The sequence below is a fragment of the Brachypodium distachyon genome, chromosome 2, assembly GCF_000005505.3.
Source record: "Brachypodium distachyon strain Bd21 chromosome 2, Brachypodium_distachyon_v3.0, whole genome shotgun sequence".
NCBI classification, from domain to species: domain Eukaryota; kingdom Viridiplantae; phylum Streptophyta; class Magnoliopsida; order Poales; family Poaceae; genus Brachypodium; species Brachypodium distachyon.
In genome coordinates this window covers 50,657,585-50,680,317 of record NC_016132.3, presented here as the reverse complement: position 1 = coordinate 50,680,317, position 22,733 = coordinate 50,657,585, and the positions used below count along the sequence as shown (strand labels likewise).

The 22,733-nt window shown below is 41.6% G+C and overlaps 1 protein-coding gene across 2 annotated transcripts; it reads left to right on the top strand.

The window, feature by feature from the left end:
* Nucleotides 1–468: 468 nt before the first annotated feature.
* On the top strand, nucleotides 469–21,990 carry LOC100843772 (ubiquitin carboxyl-terminal hydrolase 13). 2 transcript variants are annotated; one of them, XM_010234096.3, is made up of 31 exons: nucleotides 469–815; nucleotides 2,198–2,330; nucleotides 2,405–2,562; nucleotides 3,203–3,468; nucleotides 3,576–3,788; nucleotides 3,869–3,977; nucleotides 4,064–4,179; nucleotides 4,694–4,792; nucleotides 5,840–5,949; nucleotides 6,402–6,476; nucleotides 7,734–7,812; nucleotides 7,901–8,047; nucleotides 8,125–8,205; nucleotides 8,297–8,416; nucleotides 9,337–9,459; nucleotides 12,996–13,070; nucleotides 13,200–13,285; nucleotides 13,378–13,486; nucleotides 13,614–13,682; nucleotides 13,769–13,879; nucleotides 15,894–15,949; nucleotides 16,042–16,219; nucleotides 16,293–16,394; nucleotides 16,472–16,543; nucleotides 16,629–16,694; nucleotides 19,270–19,335; nucleotides 19,593–19,667; nucleotides 20,829–20,945; nucleotides 21,253–21,327; nucleotides 21,409–21,489; nucleotides 21,569–21,990. In XM_010234096.3, exons 1-31 carry the CDS (start codon nucleotides 770–772, stop codon nucleotides 21,608–21,610), a joined length of 3,255 nt encoding a protein of 1,084 aa, XP_010232398.1. In that variant the 5' UTR covers nucleotides 469–769; the 3' UTR covers nucleotides 21,611–21,990. The 2 variants fall into 2 exon arrangements, with proteins under 2 accessions (XP_010232398.1, XP_003569923.1); XM_003569875.4 differs by having other exon boundaries at nucleotides 470–815; nucleotides 21,406–21,489.
* The last annotated feature ends 743 nt before the right edge of the window (nucleotides 21,991–22,733 follow it).

The following is a 22,733-nucleotide window of genomic DNA, read 5'->3' as shown; positions in this document are numbered from 1 at the left end:
TGGGTCAATCCGGACGAAAACGCGAACGCCCACCCAAATGCGGCGCCCCGCTAGACCACGCTTTTGGTTCGTTTCCCGCAAACGGACTGTGCCGGCCCAAATGGGTCGTCCCGCTAGAGGTGAAGTAAAGGTGGGGTTAAAAGATGAGCTCAAATCCCCTGATCTTAGGGTCTGTTTGGATGGCTAAGTGATAACAATCTGCCTGGCCTGAGTTGTGTTTGCTTGCTGTAGAAGCCTCCCGAGCCAGGCGCAAGAATTTGGAGGCGTGAGCTCAGGCTGCCTGAGCTGCCAATTAATTACTCCACTAGCTTTACTTGATGATTTTGCTAAATTAATAAAAAAACAACGCGAAGAAGCAAGGCAGATTTTCAGATGGGCATCTAACCAAACAACCATGTTTCAACTTGCCTGGCTAGGCAAAAAACTTCAAATTTTCAGGCTGCAGGCACCGGTTTTGCTCAGGCACATTGTTTGGGTCTCCAACCAAACAGGCGCTTAGTCTAATTCGATGGACAACTAGGTCTCGCAGGCCCGCTCGCTCGTCTTCCTACTCGCGCCAGCGCCGCCACCGCTGCCGAACGCCCCGGCCCCCTAGCTCGTCTTCCTCCACCGTAGGTTGATCTCCCTTCTCTCTCCCGACCGTTTCTCCTCCCATCACCCTGCGAACGGATTCCCTTTAGCTCCCCGTTTCATCTTCCCCAATTCATAACTGAGGCGAAAATCAAGGGGGCGGCCGCCCTACCTTGCCCTACCGGGTCCTCCGCCCGTGATGGTGCCACACCAAGAAGTCGTCGAAGGGCCGCAGCCTATGGAAGGTGAGGGTTTTCATTGTTTAATCTACTTTTGAATTATATCTGGCTTTGTGTTAAAATATATCTGTCTTTTCTGTGCGTGTTCTGATGTCAGTTTGACTATTTCATTCCCGATATGAGGCCAGGCGTATTACTCTTTGTCTCCTTTACAATGCAATTTTTTTTTGGCTTGTACCCATATTAGTTTAGTGATAATTTCATGGCAGTTTGGCATAATGATGGGATCCTCATGCTTCGTCTGAAGTACTGCTATAGATGGCATGGATTGTTGCAAAGTTTTTACCTGCTTCTGTTACAATCATACATCTGTATTACCCATTTATTAGATATGACCTACATGTTGCGCTAAAGAACATTTCGGAGAACACAAAAAATTACCGCATCACATAATCTGAAGGAAACTGATTGAGCATATGGTTGTTCGACTTTTTGACATGTGAAATTTCAAAGTTCCATTTGAATGAACTCGATGGTGATGCAACCTTTTATGCAGTTAGCAGTTAAATAACGGGAGTTTTTCATATGAAGTTGATTGCTTGGTTATGTGCAATGATCATAACTGTAATAGCCAATCTCCTGTATTGTACTAAATAACACAAGGTGTAAATGCACAAAGTACGAAGTTACACTATATATGACAATATTGTCACCTAGTGCAGTATTTAGCAGTCGAAAACCATACTTGTTACACACTCTTGCACGCCTTCTGTTTGTTAAGGGACCTGTGTATCGTAAAGGAGTGAACCAATTATTTAATATGAATAATTTGGATTAATTAATGAATGTACTAATTTTACGTCTGTCCCTCGTAGGGTAATCTCGAAGAGAATGTTATGAGCTTGGTATACCATTGGGACAGTGACTCGGTAGTTTTGTATCGTGGGTATTCTGTTATTTAAGTTTGAATGCTGGTAGGTGATCATCTGGTCAGCAGATACTGTCACGATTTTGAATGGTGTGGTGTCCTCAATCTTAACGCAGGCGGTGCTTTCTGGGAGATTTTTTCTAGTGCTAGTGTTTGATGTGAAGGCAAAAACACTAAGAGTGCAGATGGTGGTGAAAAAATGAAGATTGAACTATAAAGATAATTACATTCCTAAACGTGTTGGGTTTGTGGATCCTTTTTGGTTGTGTATGTTGTTTTTTGGTTGGCGACTATGTGGTACATGGCTGTTGTTAGGTCATGGAGGTGATGGTGTTTCTGTTCTAAGTGTAGGACCAGCTAACATCTGTCAGATCTTAGTTGGATGTGTAGCTGCTTCCAGACTTTTGGTTAACCTTATGGGTGCTTTTGATGCTTCACTAAACACCCAACTGTGGAGAACAATAAGTCATGTTAACCATTTATCTTTAATTCTATTCTTTACTATTTTTTTGTCTTGCAGAATCTGTGTCAGCAGTTGACAACGAAAGCATACCTGATGCCTCAACTTCCAGATTTACGTGGAAGATTGAAAATATTTCCAAACTCAATGGTAAAAAGACCTCTGATGTTTTTGTAGTTGGAGGGCACAGCTGGTGAGTAAACACATTCTCTTACTATCTTGCATTTTGTAGTTCTGGGGTTTAGTTTTTTTATCGCCTCTTTGCAGGAGAGTGTTGGTTTTCCCGAAGGGAAACAATGCAGAGGGCCTTTCGATGTACCTGGATGTTGCTGATGCAAATTTGCTACCTCCTGGCTGGAGTAGGTCTGCACAATTCAGCCTTGCTGTAATCAACCAATTAGACAGCAAACAGTCGTTAAGAAAAGGTATTTCCTGTTCTTCGCCACCAAAACTGAATCCGTAACCTGCTTATCTTCAATTTTAACATTAGTTTGATTTAACTAGCAACATAACTGATTTGAGGCTTTGCACCACCTTAAGTGTTTGTTCATGTAGCCATCCTGAAGTAGTATTGCTTACACTCTCCATCCAGAAATGTAGGCCTCTACAGGATCCGTGCCGTCACTGGAACTTTAACCATAGTATATCTGAAAGTATGTAAGTTGACTACGAAAATAATATAATTTGATGTGTCCTGCAGAGTTCTTTCATAATGTAGTTCCTAGCATATTACGACCGAAAAGCGTAGTTAATTGTTGCATTGGAGACTGAAACTGAGAAGTAAAGAACACCTTACATTTGCGATCAATATAGACTTGCATGTTATTCTGCTGTAAAGAGTGTCTCACAAGTTTTTTTTTTTCAATTTCCTGACCTTGGAAAGGAAAACGGCCTTCTGAATAAAAGTTTGCACTGATATCTTATGTTCACATTCTTTTCTCTTAGTTGAAAGAACATGTTGTCCTGCTCAATTTGTGTATATTTTGAAATGTACTCACATGTGTAAGCATAGTATTTGAAACATTCTGCTAATCATTCTTCCCCGTGCTTCCTTTTCCCCCACAGAAGCAACACATAATTTTAACTATCGAGCAAGTGATTGGGGTTTCACTTCTTTTATGTCTTTAATGGATCTATATGATGCTAGTAAAGGATATGTTGTGAATGATCAATGCATCATTGAAGCTGAGGTCGCTGTACGTAAAGTTATCGATTACTGGAATTATGACTCCAAGAAGGAGACTGGTTATGTTGGTCTCAAGAATCAAGGAGCCACCTGTTACATGAATTCACTTCTCCAGACACTTTATCATATTCCCTACTTTCGAAAGGTGAGCTGTATTACTGGATTTTTCTTACCTAAACATGTGAGTCAGTATTTCTGGTTTTCTTTGTGGATAATCTATTTGCGTATCTGATACTGAGACTAATACTTTAGGCTGTATACCAAATGCCTACCGTCGATACACCTTCAGGGAGCATTCCCTTGGCTTTGCAAAGTCTTTTCTACAAACTTCAGTACGGCGACAGTAGTATTTCCACAAAAGAGCTTACAAAATCTTTTGGATGGGATTCCTATGATTCGTTCATGCAGCACGATGTCCAAGAGTTGAATCGTGTTCTTTGTGAAAAGCTGGAAGATAAAATGAAGGTTGGGCATGTACATGTTCACTCTTGTTTTAGTAAACAATCACACCAGGCCATTGATGTGCAACTATTCCTTTGATTCAGGGAACTATCGTGGAAGGAGCAATACAGAAATTATTTGAAGGTCACCATATGAATTATATTGAGTGCATTAGTGTTGACTACAAATCTACTAGAAAAGAGTCATTCTATGGTAGGTAACAACTAACAATGTGAAATCTGGTCCTTATTTATCTGGTCTTCTCTTTGTGGTTGCAACATATTTGCCAATTTTCCCAGATCTCGCACTTGATGTCAAGGGTTGCTCAGATGTTTATGCATCATTTGATAAGTATGTAGCTGTAGAGAGGTTGGAAGGTGATAATAAGTATCAATCTGAGAAGCACGGTCTTCAGGTTAGTTCAACTGGACGTTTGATTTCCGAGTCTTCAAACATTGTGTTTGACGAGTTCCAGTTTTCTCATATAATTTGGATCGTAATTGTGCAGTTGCATAAATTTGTTGAAGTAGATCTAGACTGTTCCCTTTGTTGTGCTAGGAAATATTGAGATACATGTTGCATAATAGCTGTGGTAAAACCTATTTCAGATTATCTCAAGATGAACATTAAGTAAACAGTGCATCCTCACCTGTTGAGGTCCTCCTTGTTACTTTCGAAGATGGTTGAATCTATATCTGATGGTTTTTAGGCATGTATTTTGTTATTTATTTTTTGCTGATGACCGGGCCCCAAATGCTGACCGTAAGAGCTAGTGTTCGGGTATTTAAGTTTGCTATGGTTGGAATTTGTGCTATATTCTGTAGTATTAGGAAAATATACACGTGCTTTTTACAAAATCACTTTAACATAAATACTTAATTGTTGTTTGATTTCTTTTGTAGTTAAATGCATTTCTCCCCCCTTTTCAGGATGCCAAGAAGGGGATGCTTTTTACTGACTTCCCTCCAGTTTTGCAACTTCAACTAAAGCGGTTTGAATATGATTGTGTGCGGGATACAATGGTTAAGGTCTGGATTCACCTCTTATGCTTTCCTCGCCGTCTTGTTAGGTTTATTCTTTTCTGATTTTATTATTTTCGTTGTTGTGGTTAGTAAATCACACAAAAAAGACTACAGCAATTCTGTCCATAAGCTCTGGACTTAGTTTTTAGAGTGCAGTCCCATAGATAAGACATATCAAAACTAGAGTTGCAAAGTTGTGTTCTGTATCCTAGGATGCTTATGTTTCATCTCTGAAATTTAACTTGCATTTTTTTTGACATGCTTGATATTTAAGGTGAAGGGCGCACGTAGCAATATGCTACGGAGTATATTTAATATTCTGTCAGGCAAATTAGGGTTAGGGTAACAGATGGTATATTTTCCCTTTTAAGTCTGGTCAATGAAAGTTGATTTTCTCATGTAGCCCTCAGGTGCAATTTCTTTATCTGTTACTCATTCCATGTAGATGATTTTGGTTTCTGTAATATGGTGAACTTTTGAGTAGCTGTTCACTCAGATCTGTCCTTATCTGCTGTTCAGGGTAAATTTTTGGTACACTTATTTATTGGAAATATTACAGCACATGCCTGCTGACGTTGCATATATGTCGATGCCAGGTAGGCATGGACATAACAATAAGTCTCTGATTAACCGAAATATTTAGTGATCTGTTTCCATTTCCCAGGATATTTTGTTTCTTCCATTTCAGGAATACATCAATTCCACATGCAAAAATAGGGTCAGCAGATGATATCGTGTCATTGGATTCCTGTGCTATTTACTAATTTACTAATATGCTCGGAACATCCCTCATAGAAATAATTTTTGATAGCGTTGAAATTTAGAACAGGGTACTTTAGATATTCAAAAGCATAGAGGTCACTGCCCAATATTACTCAATAGCCTGCCAGCAACTTGAAATTTCCTTGATTAGTTTTTAGAAACTAGGCTCTAAAGGCTGGATGTGCAACCTTATTTCCGCGTCAAAACATACTTTACCAGCCAAGTGCTTATTCACGCAAAGGTTATTTGTTTCGTTACACTCTTTACATTAAGTTGATCTGGACAATGCAGATAAATGATCGATACGAGTTCCCACTTCAGCTGGATCTTGACAGAGATGACAGGAAATATCTCTCTCCAGAAGCTGATAAGAATGTGCGTAACCTCTATACTCTTCACAGGTAATAGTTCAGTAACCCTTTTTGAGGATTATATTTCTGGTTTGCCATTTTTCAGCGTCTTTTAGGTGGTTATAATATTTAGATCAGTTAGAATTTATTTATTACAAATAGTAATTGTACCCAGCTTATTTTCTTGTTCACATGCCGTGCATGTGTTAGTACTCCGTAATTGACTCCTTTCTGTTTGTACTAGTGAATAAACTAACATGTTCTAAATATGCTATGTTTTCTTGTAATATGAATCACTCACTTTCATCGTCCTCAATGTTATGGGTGTGGTTAGGTAGCTTGCTGTTTTGAAGGCAGGAGACTTTTCACAACATACACTAGGTCGCACTTGCACACTTGGAAGCATAGCATATTTCAGCCTTGTGCTTGCTGGATGTAGATAGGAGTTTTTCTTGGTGTTGACTTCTAACCTTTATATCTTAGTAATTTTCTCTTAAATGCAGTGTACAAGTTCACAGTGGCGGAGTTAATGGTGGACACTACTATGCCTTTATTCGCCCAACCCTTTCCAATCAATGGTATGGTTCAGTTCTAAGTAGTACACACGTTCCTATGTGCTTACTTGATGAAGATTGCTGCTTGATACTAAATCAATACTTTGAATCCTCACCTGAGAAACAAGGATTAAGAGTCGAGTGGAGTTCCTAGTGTGCGAACTCATAGGTACTAGAAATACCTATGCCACAGTAGACAGTACTCAACTGCTGTAGTACTACTTCAATAAAATTCAAAGGCACAGTGAGTGGGGAGAAACCTGGAGGTGTGATACTTGCACCTGGTGGCCAGGGCCTCCACCTCCCCATGAAGCAGTAATGAAGAATAATAATGACATTTTAGTCCTACGTGATCAGGTGATCAAATTGCAATTTATCCACGCTGGAGCTCCGTGAGTAGAAAACCACCGTTATTGTGGGAACCTCGTAGGCGGGAACACAACATTGAAGGTTGCATTGGATACGAAAGTTTGGAGGGTCTGATGGCCGGTTTTATAGTTGAGGGTTAAGTGTGCTCAGCACCAAAACTGAAAGGGTTACTGTTGTTATGGGCATTAGTTGAGGATCTTAGGGATTAGTCATTGGTGGTGGGAGTCGTGAGGACATTCACTCTTGTCCTATTGTGAACTGGTGATGACAAGGACTGGTGGCCTGGTGCCCTTATTGAAGGAATCCCTAACAATGCTGAAATTATCCATGAGTAACCAGGGAAAGCTAGTAGATAGATCATTAGCTTAATAAATAAGCATTTCAGTTCAGCTGTTCTTGTGGTCGCCTGATGTTGCCCCACCCTAAACGACTCCACAATGATGATTAAAGGCATTGTTTTGCTTTCTGTTCATAAGTGGAAATTCTCTCCCCCGTTATCTAAAAAAAAGAATGTAGTGCTTGCCTTTGCATGTTTACTCAATTCATTTAAAAGGCAAATAAAATTCAATCTGTGTACTAACTTTTGTCTGTTACACGTTGCTCTTTTTCATGAAATAGGATTGCCATGATATATCTTTTGTTGCAATGCATTGCCAGTGCTATTTGATAGAGAAGGACCCTGTTTATTAAGAATAGGGCTAGGCGCCCTCATTTGACTTTTATTAGTAGAGTAACAGTCACTATCTTCTCACAAATGCTATTTGATAAGAAAGTTTTGGCTACTCAGAACTTTAGGATGGAAAATTTCGGATTAGCTATATGTTTGTTAAATGATAACTGATTGCTTTATTGTGGATTGGACAATGACTGGAGATTTAATTTAGTTCACTGAACTATGAATTTGCAATTTAGGTACAAGTTTGATGATGAACGAGTGACGAAAGAAGAAATGAAACATGCATTAGAGGAGCAGTATGGTGGCGAAGAAGAGGTAATTTCCATTTGGAAACATTGAAATCTCTCATGTTGTCCTTTGCTATATTTTGGTGTTCTGAACAAAGCCATTTTCTTGGTTTCAGCTCCCCCATACTAATCCTGGATTGAATAAAACACCGCTTAGATTTACCAAATATTCAAATGCTTACATGCTTGTGTACATACGTGAAAGTGACAGAGAGAAAATTATTTGTGATTTGGATGAAAAAGACATATCTGAACATCTTAAGGTAATTCTTTGTTTGTTTCCACTCTTCACTTTTTGATATCATAGAGGTTATATTAGTATCATGCAAAATCTTCCCAGACTAGGCTAAGAAAAGAAAACGAAGAGAAGGAATATAAGAAAAAAGAGAAAGCTGAGGCTCACATGTTCACTGCATTGAAGGTCTGTCTTTATTTAATTTGTTCCTTTTTCTGATGGAGATTGCCATCTAGTTGCTCTTCTCACTTTGTTCTTCGTTTGAACAATCATCCAGATTGCCCGAGATAACAATTTGGCAGAGCAAATAGGAAGACACACATTTTTTGATCTCGTGGATTATGAAAAAATTCACAGCTTCCGTGTATGTAATGACTGGGCGTTCAATCAGGTCAAGGTAACTATTCTCAGAGCCTTCTCACTGGATACGAATAACGAAGATAGATGAAGATGCATTTCTTAATAAAACAATTGTGCTCCTTTTTTTTACTGAAAAAACTTGTGCTCCTTCCATAACATTATGGCAGCCTGGCAGAGTGGCAGCGGGTCTGGTTTGAGTCGCCCGTCTAATCCTGATTAGTCAACTACTAACTCTTAACAGTCGATCGACTGCCCCTATTAGTCAAGTTGAAGTTCTCAGTTGGCACTCAAGTAGCGACCAGTAGACTAGTCGCACGACTCTGAATCTCTACCAGTCGCACGACTCTGAATCATTGTTAGACTGATAATCTGGTGGATTTCCGTCTTTTTTATCTTTGTTGGTTGGCTTTTCCATTAATGTTTTCGAGTCAAGTCACCACTTGGTCAGCTAGGTGACTAGTGGCCCATTACACAGGCAATTTAGGCAGGTTAATCCTAATGTCAATTTGATGAAATAACTCAATCTGTCAGAACAGCTTCCATGGAGCTTGTGCCTGTGCCTCCCGTCAAACCCTCTGTAGACAGTAGGCCATAGGCTTAGTGTTCCTTGTTGGAGGTAGCCACCTCCAGCGACTAGCCATCGAGGCATTCAATTTTAAAAAATTGGTGGAGTTCAAATATTATTTCTTCTAACTAATTCATTTATTCCCACTTTCCATCATCAGGTTTGTAAATAGGGCCGCTGTTAGTTGGCTCCTGTTGGGGTGGGGACAGATTTAACAAATTAAAGTAATTCTTGTTGATAATTGAAAAAATGTTTACTGTACTAAAGTTGTAGCAATTACATTACTGGTGATCCATTTTTCGATTGTTTGCAAAATTATTTTTTGTATTTACTTGCAATGGCAGAAATTGTGGCAGTTAGATCTAGATATCTACTGATCTATTTTTTGACAGGAGGAGTTATCAAAAGAATTTGGTATCCCGGTACAGTCCCAGAGATTTTGGTTGTGGGCTAAGCGGCGGAACAATACTTACAGGCCCTTTCGGCCATTGAGTCAACAGGAGGAAGCATATAATGTAAGTGGATATGGACATAAATTTACGTTTTGCTTTTAACTTTTCATGAAAGCAATTGTGCTTTGTTTCCTGCACTTCTGTGGAATACAACATTGTAATCTATCTGACAGGTTTATTTCCTGCATGATTAGTTTTGGCTATTTAAACATTTGCATTTGTAAAGACATTGTAGTTCTTTACTTCTTTTATGTACTGGTTTCGACTCATGACATGATTCATGGGACATCTCATGTTGGCACCAAGGACTGACTTTTGCTACTTAAGTTTTGGGGACTGATTTTAGATTCTCCGTACAAATACACTCCAGCAACCGGTTTGGTGTTATGCAGTGGCGCACCAGTATACTGGTCATTGTTCAAGAAATCGGCCAATTCAGCGATTAATCGCTGATCGGCAGGGCACCGTGCAGAATAATGCTAATCGTCGGAGTTAATTGGCCAGGTCGATTAATCACTGGTACTGGTACCCGCAATGTAGCACTTCCCAAAATCACTGGTAGCTGAAGAATTATATATAGAAGATAAGAAAAATTAATATATTATACTTAACAACCTTTCCACACTAGTCAAGAGCCCGTGCGTTGCTACGGACTAAGAAAATTATAAAGGCATCAATTAAAGGAATGCTAGTTATCTCTTAAAGACCAAACAGCTGGGTCAAGATATTTTGCTCTGTATATTCTGCCTCCAGGTAACTATAGCGAGACACAAACATTTATACATTTCGAGCAAATGTGTTTGAACCTAGCCTCTCCTTGCGTGCATCCGGTTTAACACCCTGAAAAAAGGCAAGAGTTGTAAATTCGCATCTCTGTTAAGAACTAAAGATGCCAAACAGAAGTTCAGACTTTAATCTTTTAGTTTGGACCAACTGTACATTAAATTGAAAAAATGGAGCATTGAAATATTCCATATCCTGACCAAACTGTTCACAATTTGTATTGCAGCGCTATTGCTTAATTAAATCTAATCAGAAGGGTCACTGGGTCAGCCATTTAAAAATATAGAAACATCCATGTCAGCTAAATCATAGATAAGGGCAGCCTGATGCTCATAATTTTCAAAGTAGGAATTAAAATTTATCTTCGATGTGCATAATCTTACAGGACATATTTACTCAAACAATAATTCAGGAATAGATCAAATAATGTTTCTCTCTCTCTCTCTCTCTCTCTCTCTCTCTCTCTCTCGTCTCAAGGTGACCACTCCCACACATACCAGATGTTGTAGAAGCCTGACCTGGAGAAGCATCAGCTGAAGAAGTTAGTAGTAGTCTCATCAGGAAGGAGTTCAAATGAAATGCATGTGCGTTGCAACGGAGCAACAAAATAAACATGCATCAAAACATCATCTCTTTGGTCTTTGATGAGCACCAAACATCCTTTAAAAAAAGATTTCTTCTGAAGATTTTCTCTCTATAATCTACTTTCTTGGAAGACAACAATGTTTTCCTTCTGAAAATTACGGTGTATATAGATAGCATCACCGGGATAAAAAGGTATTGCCCACTACAACTCCAAGACACATTAAGTTGATATTCGAAAGTGCAGTCAATATCTGATAATATAACCCACAAAACATGGTCTCCGAAGGAAACTATAAAGAAATAATATCTGCATGCCAAATGTTAATTAGGATGTAAACAACCCTACTTAGTACCATAATAGTGAAGCCTCCAGGATGGACTATATAAAAGATAACTTCATGTTCTTTCCCCATCGGCCTCTGAGTTCTTCATCCGGTTTCATTTTAATATTAAAGATTCTTTGATTTTAGAAGAACTGCAAGTCTGCAACCAGCCTAGCGAAATGAGCACATAGGTACCCATAACATTACAAATTCAATTTTCATACAGCTGATCTGGACCTTACAAAATCAAGATAGTCCATACCATAAGCCCTTAAAAGATGCACTCCTCATTCTCCACAAAAAATATGTACTTTTCATGTTAGCAGAAGGACCATAGATCATGTTCTGCAAATAGACAAGGATGAATGAATAGCAGTCAGTTTAAATACATCTGAATATACTATACACTATATATTGGTGTGTGTGTGTGTGAGTTCAGGATGTAAGGAGAAAGAGCATCATGGAAAATTTGGAATATATTGCAGCGGAATAACTTTTACTGAATGTGTCAATACATAACAAGCACAACCTTGTAGTATTCCTCTTTTCAGACCTTTTGAGTACCAGTCTTTTGAGTCCTTTTCAGACCTTTTGAGTACCTTATGCACAACTCCACCCCTGAAAAATCAAAGCAAACAATTATGGAATCGGGTGATATTCATTATTTGGTGCTAAGTACAAATCCAGGTTTTGCACTGAATTGAGTACCAAAAGTCGATCAGCGGCGTGAACACCAGACTAAGCTGTGGGAAGCTAGTACTTCAGTTCTTCGTTAACAAACCAATCCAAGCATACCAAGATCGATCAGGTAGCTTTGTTGAGAACACTATTAATCGTCCAATTAGCAGCAAGAGAACACTACTTTGCGAGCACACAGGCAGTTGGGACTTGGAAATCCCTAACAGAGAGGTCAATAGTTACCTAAGCGCGGCCGGATGGCTGCTGGACGGCGGTGGAGCTCGGCTGGAGGAGGTGACGGCCAAGGGAGAGCGGCCGAAGGAGAGGCGGGCTGGTACCCGGGAGGCGCGTGGCGGTTGGGTTCCCGGGATGTGGACGGACGGGCTCGCAGCGTCGTGCTCGCAGCGCACGAGGATAGCGGCGGACGGGCTGCACGGCGAGTGGTGCTTCACGTGGGGTTGCGATGTTGACGCGGTGGCGCAGGCCGGTGGCGGCGGCGCGCAGATGAGGAGGAGGTCGCCGAGGACCACGAGGGGCCGCTGCGCGGAAGCTCTCAGTGCAGGGTGGTAGCCCTATTGCCGGGTCCCAGGGCGTGGAGTTAGTCGGGGAGTGTTGCGGCGGGGCTGTCCTTGACCGGGAGCACGGTTGCAGCCATGGAGATCTGGTCAGGGAGCGCGGCGGCGGCGGTGGAGATCTCGTCCTTCGGTGTTGCCGTGGGCGGTGGAGTCCGGCGGCGGCGCCCGTGGAGAGAAAGAGAATAGAGAAAAAGATCGAGGGTTCGGCGACTTGGCGGTGGCATCGATGTAATTTGCGTGAAGTGACCGAGGGAGAGGGACGACGTACGAGCCTACGAGCGTACCACGGACGCAACTCCAAATTAAGGAATAGTAAAGATGCATAGATATCTAAAACTGGCCCATACTGTTTATCTCTCTGTTGTTTCCTTTTCTTGTGAATGCCTTATCCAAGATGACACTTAGAACAAATCATCTTCCTCGCGCACATCCATTTTGGAAGCAGATTGGCTATGGGTGGTAGCGAGTATGCCTGTTGACTTGTCAGCTATAGGCACAGAGGGAGAAGCAAAGTAACCATAACAGAACCCCCACAAAGCTCTCCCCTCCCCTACACCCCGCCAAAAACAATCTGTTAGTGGGCCTCCGTGAGCACTGGTTCTTCCTTTATTATCAGTTCTCTTGATTCACAATTAGTTAAATCCTTTTTTTCCAGGTTGGGCAACTAAAAGACATACCAAACATATTAGAGAATTCTGCACTGAGGTTGTACATGGAGGAGTTTGTACAGGTTAATTTTTTTAATGGATTTATTTCCTCATTGTCTTTTGATACAGTTTATCTACTGAACTTCACTGAACTACCATGTGTATCCAAAGTGCATTTGCTCATTGTTAACACTAGCTTATGGCACATACAGGAAAATCATTTAACTCTTCCCGTAAACTCAAAGGAAGATATATTACTGTTCTTCAAACTCTATGATCCTGACAAGGAAGAGCTAAGGTTGTTTCTTCCTCTGGTTTGATCTGACATTTTCTTAATTCTCTCCGATAACACTGAACCTGATGAATATAATCCCTGCCATTATGAAACAGATATGTTGGGAGTCTATTCCTGAAAGCATCACTGAAGCCATCTGATATAGTGCAAAGATTGAATGATATGGCAAGATTTCAGCTTGATGAAGATATTGAACTGTATGAGGTTGGTCTTGCTGGAGCCTCAGTTAACATCTGACCTTGAGCCCGATGCTATTCGGATTGTAGATCACATTTCCTTGTTTTTAGAAGTTTTGGCAGGATAATAATATATTTTACTTAAACCTTTGTAGGAAATAAAGTTTCATCCTGATGTGATGTGCGAACCAGTTGACACTGATATTTCCTTCAGTTCGAGCCAGGTTTGTTCCATTAGTGTTATGGTTATGTTTAATCACTATATTTGCTTTATTTGATTTACTTATGGCCTCTTTGGTGCTGCTTTCAGCTTGAAAATGGTGACATAATATGCTACCAAAAACGTGCTTCTCTGGATAAAATGGACCAAGACCGCCATCCCAATGTGCCATCTTTCTTTGAATATATACATAATAGACTGGTAAGTTTATCTGGATGAGTATATGAGCTTGGAGCTTTTCTTATTTGAAAACCTAGCCTTGCTTTTATGTTTCATAGTTCATACTTGGGATTGTTAATTTTCTATGCCCATTTTGTCCATGTGTCATCATCAATCAATAAAAGCAAGATCTTTCAATGCATCAAGGACATATCCTAGCTCTTTTTTCAATGGTTTGATTTTTGGCAAGATCGATTCTTGGAAAGAAGTTTGCGAACATCATGTTTTTGTTAGCTTCATGTTAGATCTTCCATCCGTAAGCCGGCACTGAACAATGAACTCACTAGATTTATCTATTTACATCTGGTAAATCTACCATAAATAATTTAGAGTGATCTCAACATATTGATTTATTTCTCAGAACCAACCCAGTTGAAGTTGTAATGTGTGAATTTTGTTTGGCAAGAAGGTACTATGTGCTCTACTGCAATCACACCAGAACTTACATCACATACCCCACCTCGCAGTTTGCACACGTGCTGTCAGTAGGCATTATTTTCTACTAAATGAGCTCAAAATTGGCAGCATGAAGTTTTTGAAATACAGTGATTAATTCCTAATAGGACAATATTATCCCTGCCATAATTTTGTTAAAGTCATATGATCATATTCCAACAAATAGGTGTCAATTTTTGAGATTTATCCTGAATCGACTGCTGCTCATGGTAATACATTTTCTGATGTTCTGATTTATTCTGTCAGGTGTGCATATCTGGCTCTACACCATTTTAATTTTCTTTTAGCTGCTTTGCTTTTATATTCTTATCCTTTCTAGTTGAATTTTATTCAGTGTTTTTTTTTACACAGGGGTGTTACGGTGTTACCCCGATCACTCCTTTTTTGCAGTACACGAACGAGTTTATGTACAAAGTAGACATTATTCTTGATGTGCTCCATCCATTAAAAACAGATTGCTGTAGAATAAGTTTCTTGTCACCAAATTGATGTTCTTTGTTATCAAGCTACACTTTGAGACACTATTTATTAATCATAATTTACTGTGATTCGAAGGAGAGCACATAAGGGAGGAATATGGAGCATGGGTTTTTAAGGTGTGCGGGTCCTCCATCAATGCCTTTGTGTTCCATTGTTGCGACCGTACTTCCCAGGCAGGTCATTTAGGTGTCGCTTCAGCGCTGACATGCCCTAGGTGTTAGACAGCCCTTCTGCTGCTGCCACCAGAGGTCTGCTGGCACCTTGTCATCGCCATAGCTGCTCCCATGGCTTGCAAACGAAAATCCCACGATCTCTCTGCACTCCGACGGGCACTCTTGAGAGCATGATGTCGTGTGCCTGCTTCCACTGTAGCCTTCCTTCCGTGATCTACTCTGCTGGTGTGGTCAGGAAGAAGGGAGTGTGTGTGGCTGCTGAGAAGGGAGGGGATGCGTGTTGCTGCAGTGAGGAAGGAGAGCATGTGTTATGTGGCGGCTGTGGTTAGGGAAAAGGGAGGGATAGTGGATTTAGTTTACAGTAGGAGTCAATTGTTAGGGGAAAGAGAGGAATAGTGGAATTAGTTTACAGGAGTCAATTTTTACTAGATGGGTTTTTCCGCTACTGGGAAGTGTCTGAATAGTGCGCTCTATCTCTCAATCTTTTCCATTTTCTCTTGTAACAGATGTGCTACACTGTTGATTGATCTGTTCCTCAAATGCCTTGCCTGTTGGCATGTCTTACTGCCTCCCCTTAGCGCTTAAAGTTAAGGTGGGTGTTAGGTGCCTTGCCTTGCCGCCTGTATGGAGTTTGTAGTTTAGTTGATTGAGGGAGCAACGGTAATTTTCTTTGGTTTCTCAGTTTGTGTGCCACTTTCTAGAGTATCCTACCTTTTTTAGTGGAGTGAATATTTGTGTGCCAGTCTTGTATTTGATGCTCCTTCATTTGAGTGAATGCCTTGCCATCTATATTTCTTCTTGCTGCAATTTTACCTCTTTTATCTTAGACTGTTGATACCTATATTCTATTACTGTTTTCCTGAAAAGTTGTTTGCTTCTATCAATAGGTTGTGCATTTCAGATTACTTGATAAGCCAAAAGAAGACGACTTCACTCTGGAGCTGTATGTATCAGGAATCCTTCAACTTACTATTGGTACATTGTTAGTTAGTTTTCTTGCATTAAAATATGTACCAATAACTGTTTTTTGTGAAGTTCAAAACGTTCCACATATGATGATGTTGTTGAGAAAGTTGCTCATCACCTTGGTCTGGATGATCCTTCAAAACTGCGCCTGACACCGCACAACCCGTACGCAGAGCAGCCCAAGCCTCAATATATCAAATACAGAAGTCTTGATCACCTTCTGGACATGCTACGTCACTTCAATCAGGTCTGGCACCTTTTTTAAAAGTTCTTTTTGAGTACCTTACGTGGGATTACTTTAGCTTTCTTTGATTCAGCAGATCTGTGATGTCTTATATTACGAGATACTGGACATTCCTTTGCCAGAATTGCAAACTCTGAGGACGTTGACAGTTTCTTTTCACCATGCTACAGGCAATGAGGTTAGTTTGCACTCTTCATGTGCTTGCTATTGCTTTTATGTTTCTGACCATGTCCTGCAATAATCTTTTCTTATCAGGTGCCAATTCTCTCTGTACGATTGCCAAAAAGCAACCCTCTTCATAGTCTAATTGAACATGTAAAATCTAAGGTGGTTCACTGTAAGAAATGTTAATTTTCTATTCAAATTTTGTTGTGCTTGCAATTTGATTTTGCAAATTTCTTTCTTCTGTTAGGTTGAGCTGTCTAGAAGTGATGCCGAACTCCGGTTATTTCAGGTCTACCATAACAAGATATCTAAGGTACTTAAATAACTTTAGTCGGGTCTGTTTTGGAAATGGAACATCTGGAATTAGGGTCCCAATTCAATTTCTAAGTGGAAATGGAAACGGGCTATAGTTAAATATTTTTGTTTGGTAATGGAAAATTTCGCTTGGAAATCAAACTATGGTCCAATTCCAAATCATGTTTCGTTAGCCACAAAATTGGAAACAAGGAAATAAACTTGCCTCACCGTTCTTCTACGGTGGCGATGTCAGCGTTCTTGGTGTTGGTCGGGTGGGGGGAGAGAGAGGATCGGAGGTCGAGGGATACAAGGTCGAGCAAGAGCCTATCCGGCAAGGAGGCAGAGGTGGTTAGTCTCGGGGTGGAGCACGAGCTCGTCTCGACCACACCAAGCTCCTCTGATGGTCGAGGAAGAGGGGTGGTAGCGGATTTACTGTCGGCAACGGGGTGGAGTAGGAGTTGCCGGTGGGGGAAGTGTCACCGGGGACAAGAGGGAAGGGTCGCCTTCACGGAACCATTGGTGGATCTTGACTTCTTAAGGCTCTCGACAGCGACGGACGCAGACCAATGGAGCTTGCTGTCGATGGTTGGGAAAGGAGAAGGAAGCTGTTTCTCTCGAGTGTTAGATCTGAAGCACTGTAGGAGAAGTTGTCGAGTCATCCATAATCGCTCAAGGTCAAGGAAATATGTTGAATGCTGATTCCGCACTACAAGGAAGGCTGGAGCTTGGAATGGAGCGTGGGTGCGCCGAAGTACTGTGAGTACCGCTAATTGGACACTTCCAGATTGTGATTCTGTAGTCACCCAAAAACATGGTATTGGGCTGATTCAATACAAATTCCTCAATTCTTTCTCCAATTCATACATCCTAACGGGGTGTTAAGGTACCCCAAATAGTTCTATTGCGCCTTGGAAGTTTTTAAAAAAAAGTTAGCAAGAGAGCTGCTAAAATTCCATCGAAGAGACCGATGGTCGTGACCCCGTTTATAAGGAAAAACTGGGCCTAAAAACCGAACAAAGCATGGCTTATTCAAGGAAAGCCATACAAAAACCCAGACAACGAGCAAAGCTACGAGAACCTAACCGGGCAATTAAGCCGCAACAATAAAAACAGAAAACCACCCACTCCAACGACGACGGAGAGAAGATAGCTCCAAAGAAGAGGTGGAACTAGCCCTTCCTGAAGACCGGAGCCAGGAGGAGAACTTCTTCACAGATGCAGCTCTCGCGCCGGCAAGCTCTCGCTTCTTGATGCCGCAACCCCTGGCCAAGCCCAAGCCAAACACACATCAACAGGGGAACCACTTCTGCCATGCAAGGTCTCCTAAAACAATGCCTTCAACAAGGACACGACATCAAAGATACCGCCGCTGCCCGGTCCCAAGGATCGAAATTGAGCTTGCACTCGTAGACCTCGACCACGAAAGGTGGAGGCAGCGAGGCTGCATGACAACACATACAAGAAGGATACGGCGTCCAAAAATGCCGTTGTCGCCGGCACCGACAGAGTTGGCACAAGGTTTTCACCCGCAGCCTCCGCCCAACCACCGCGGACAGTAGAACCAAACGTAACGGAGCAACAAGAGCAAAACCAGGAACAAGGAGCCCATCTCCCAACCTGCCACCGACCCGCCAACCAAAGCCAACAGCGGAGCCGACCACCACCAGCACGCACCGGATCCCGCAAAGGGCAGATCCGAGCTGCTGGCCGCCCCCCACCAGATCGCGCCGCACGCCCGACGAGCTCCCGCGGAGCACCGCCGACGCCCCCAAAAGCACGCCCCGCGCACAGCCAGGCGCAACTGCACTACTGCAGCCGAAGGCGTGACCTGGCCGGCGGAAGCGAAGGGCCGAGTCGGGCGGCCTGGATCTGGCCGGCACCGAGCCAGAACCGAAGGGGAAACGGCGGCGCCGCCGGTGGAGGGGAGAGAAGGCACCGCCTGAGGCCGCAAGGGAGACGGGAGCCGCCGCTGCACCTGAGGCCGGAGGACGCAGCCAGAGCACCGCAACAGGTCCCCGCTGCCGCCGCCGGCGAGGGAGAAGGTGGACCGAGGGGTGGCGGCGCTAGGAAACCCTGGTCGCCCCCCGAGTCGCCCACAGGACGACGCGACGGTCTGTTTTTAACTCGATCTAACGGGATTGCGCCTTGGAAGTTGCTCTTCATCTACTGACTTGATTAGTTTTGCTTAAAAGACTTAACTTCAGGCTATTGACTTGTATGATGTTTTATTTTATTGAGATGTCCTTTTAACTATTGTGTAGCTTGTTTCTGAGACATTGGTGTTGTATTATCATGAAAATCAACTCATACTTCAATATATGTTTCTATTTAATAAATTACAATTGCTGAAAGATGGTACACCATTAAAGACAATCCAAGCGAAGTAGGAGGGAACTGCTGACAGCAGCAGGGAGACTATATAGAAGAAAATTACATGATACTCACGACATTCTTTCATTTTGCTCCTTCAAAGTTTAAGCTCATGGTCAATCATTTGCCCAGCTTATGTACCCAGCTTTTGAGTCTTTATGGTGACGAACAGTCCAGATGACCTTTTTATTCATGGTCAATCATTTGCCTTAATTTTTCAGGTGTATCAGCCTGGTGAGAAAATAGATTCAGTTAATGATCATAATGGACCTCTTCATGTTGAGGAGGTATGAACCATAAGCAGAAGATCCGTGCAGCAATGTTCTGTTCTAATCTTTTTATCGTTCTGAAGTTCAGCATGTCTCCTGAAAGTGAAAAAAATGCTTAACCTCTTGCTATCTAGTTTTATTTTGCACTTCAGAGGGTATTTAGCATGAGGAACTGTTTTTTTTCCCCTACAACTACTTTACTTGGTCCATCGCTGTCCCATCCCTCATAAGCACTTGGCATAATTTCTCTAAAGATTCATATTTTTTTTTGTCAGATTCCTGAAGAGGAGAACAATGCTGGTCCTCGAGACCGCTTGGTTCATGTCTTCCACTTCTTCAAAGATTTGCAGGTACTATTGTTTTTAATGCATCCTTTTTTTTGTCATAAAGCTTCAACGCTGTGTGTATATGGATAAGGACTCTAGATATAGTTTGGACTGCTGATGCTTCAAGCTCCTCTGAAGCAAGTCTAGGGAACTTGGTGATATCTGAAAATACTGGCCGGGTCACCATAATTGGGAAGGTAATACTGTGGTGTCACCATAATTGGGAAAGTAGTGCAGTGGTTTATGAGCGGTGAGCATTACAATGAAAGAAGTTGAGGAACCGGATACCCGGTTGGATACCCGGTTTGATCACCATAATACTGTCGTGTCAACTTATTCATCATGCCTTGGCCTCTTCAAAAGTTGCCTTCTTGGATAAGCCGAAGAAGCGGCGGGCAGTATTCGTTTGCATAGTTTCTACTTTCATGGCTTTAGTGGATAGATGGTTTAGCTGTAAATAGTCCAAAGAAACTTTACTTGTACAGATCGATTTTTATCATTGTGCTACAGTTTCACTGCTAAAATAGTAAATGGGTAGATGTAGTTTGCAAGCGAGTGTACAAAACCTGGTTGGTTAAACATTGAACATAGTGTCTTGATAGAGCATTAAAAGGAGCTCAAGAGCAAATCGCAACCAGGAGGCAAAAATGATAATATTTTGAGTCTCTCTTGGTTAAATGGCAGATAAGTTGTGGTGTATCTGGTAGCCAAATCATTGCTTGCACCCAAAAACAACTTCATGTCTATCTCTCTTGCTTGAAGGTGCACAAGGGAAGTACCTGTTCTGTGGGATTAGTGTATTTCACCCTAATACGATGCTTTGTTTTTTGTTCTGTGGTCTCTTGGTTAAAGGGCAGACCAGTGTAATGTTTACCACTTGTGAACAAATGCAGTTGCGGTATATCTGGTAGCCAAATCATTGCTTGCACCCAAAAAAACAACTTCATGTCTACCTCTCTTTCTTTCTTGCTTGAAGGTGCACAAGGGAACTACCTGTTCTGTGGAATTAGTGTATTTCACCCATGTTTGATGCTTTTCTTTTGTTCTGTGGTGTCTTATGCATCTACGCTGCTTACTGTGATATTTCTTCTTTTTCCTATTGTTTGCTATCTTCTTGCACACCGTCTGAGAGAAGCAACAATGCTCCAGAGGTTATTGTTGTCATTGAATTTGCCATCTCTGCAGCACATTCAATACTATGGAGATCCTTTCTTCTTCCTTCTTCGTGATGGCGAGACTTTGTCGGCTGTCAAAGTGCGCATTCAGAAGAAATTTCAAGTCCCTGAAGAGCAGTTTCTCAAGGTGCTGATTTCAATCTTTTTATTCCGTGTTTGGTCAATCTCTGCATTTTTTTTTGTCTAATACTACTCCCTCCGTCCCAAAATAAGTGACGTGGATTTGTATAAGAGTATACAATTCCACGTCACTTATTTTGGGACGGAGGGAGTAGTATATTTGCCATTCATCGTCGTTCCTATCTAAATATGTATAACTCTATAAGTATATCTTTCTTCAATTGGAGGAACACTTGCTGTCTGATGTGTCCTTGATGTTTTTCATTTTCTTTTCCCTTATTAGATAGTACTGACGTCATATTGGTTTGTTTCAGTGGAAGTTTGCTCATTTTGCCTACAATCGCCAAGAATACCTCCAAGATTCAGATATTGTATTGAGCCGCTTCCAGGTACATTTTCTTTTGGGGGTCGGACAGAAAAGGTTCTTATCTAAATATTTTGTTGTTGCTGGTATTTTCTGTGAATAGAAGAATGTTTACGGAGCATGGGAACATTCCCTAGGAATGGAGCACTCGGACATGATCCCCAAAAAAACGTACATCGCTAATCAGGTATCAAACTGAAGATTGCTGACACATAACTGATACATAAATTGTCGGCATATTCTTGAGTAGATTAAAACAATTGCAGAACCGCCATTCTTTTGAGAAGCCAGTGAAGATCTACAACTAAAGATGGTGATATTTTAACTTCTGTGTGGTCTATCCTTCAGTTCTCACCTAGCAGTTAGTGGAAATGAAGGACCAAGAAATTGAACCATATCCTGCAGATGAAACGGGTACAGATAGCTGGCCGAGGGGCTCTTGTTCTAGTGCAGTCATTGTGTTTTGGTCATGAACATGCAGGCGCCTTTTTTGCATACAGCCGACCTGTTTTGGCGTGTTAAAGGAAAAATTTCCATTTTGTTGGTTGTACAGGGTTCTGTAGTTGCCTTCTAATAGATCAGTTTGAGTGATGTTTCGCTTTGCAGCATGTCGATTTCGACTAAACAGACCTCGAGGCGAAACTATTTCACACAATGAACTCGTCGTGAAAATATTTCACAAATCTAACCCTTCCGCATGGCGTCCAACAACTAACCGTTAAGCTCTGCAGCATATGACCTCTTCCTAAAGCGCGGTGTGCTTGCCATCATGGCCAAGTGGGGCCAGCCCGGACCCCCTCCTTGGACCATCCTTGGACCATGCAGAGTCTCAAATTTTGTTAAGTCCTAAGCGCATCTTTAATGGTGGTTGATATTTAATTTTTTTTCTCATTTTCCAATGTGTATTCTTTTTTATTAATATCTTTATTGATGGAGTATCAACCATCTTAGGAGATGCCTTGCGCTGTGCTTCTACCTTGGCGGTACTTGGCTGTTTGGTTTCGCATGCTCGATCATATCGACCAGTCCAAATATTTTTTATACGAAGACCAACGCCATGATTGCTATACGCTGCAGAGCAGCAATAGCATGCCTGCCTGCCTGGAGATATGCTATATAACGCAGTCAAAAAATTTCTGTCAGGTAGCTATGTAGATTGGTATGTGTAGCTGCATCTCCAAGCATATATGACGGAGTCAAAAAAATTCTGTGAGGTAGCTAGGTAGATTGGTATGTGTAGCTGCATGCATGCCTGGACATATGCTATTTTAATCCATTTCGATACATTCATGCCTACAGATATGCTATTTTAATCCATTTCGGTCGCCTGTAGATGCATGCATGCCTATGTGGGATAGTGAAATCAGCAGGGAGTGAGGGCACCTTATCGTTGGATGCGAAGGTAACTTGCATAACGCCCAACATTTAGGT

What these genes read in the sequence shown, in the direction of transcription:
- LOC100843772 (XM_003569875.4), top strand. Translation starts at nt 770, where the DNA reads ATGGTGCCACACCAAGAAGTCGTCGAAGGGCCGCAGCCTATGGAAG. An exon ending in ATATTCCCTACTTTCGAAAG is followed by an intron (nt 3,469 to 3,575) that starts GTGAGCTGTATT and finishes CTAATACTTTAG; the next exon opens with GCTGTATACCAAATGCCTAC. An exon ending in AACCTCTATACTCTTCACAG is followed by an intron (nt 5,950 to 6,401) that starts GTAATAGTTCAG and finishes TCTTAAATGCAG; the next exon opens with TGTACAAGTTCACAGTGGCG.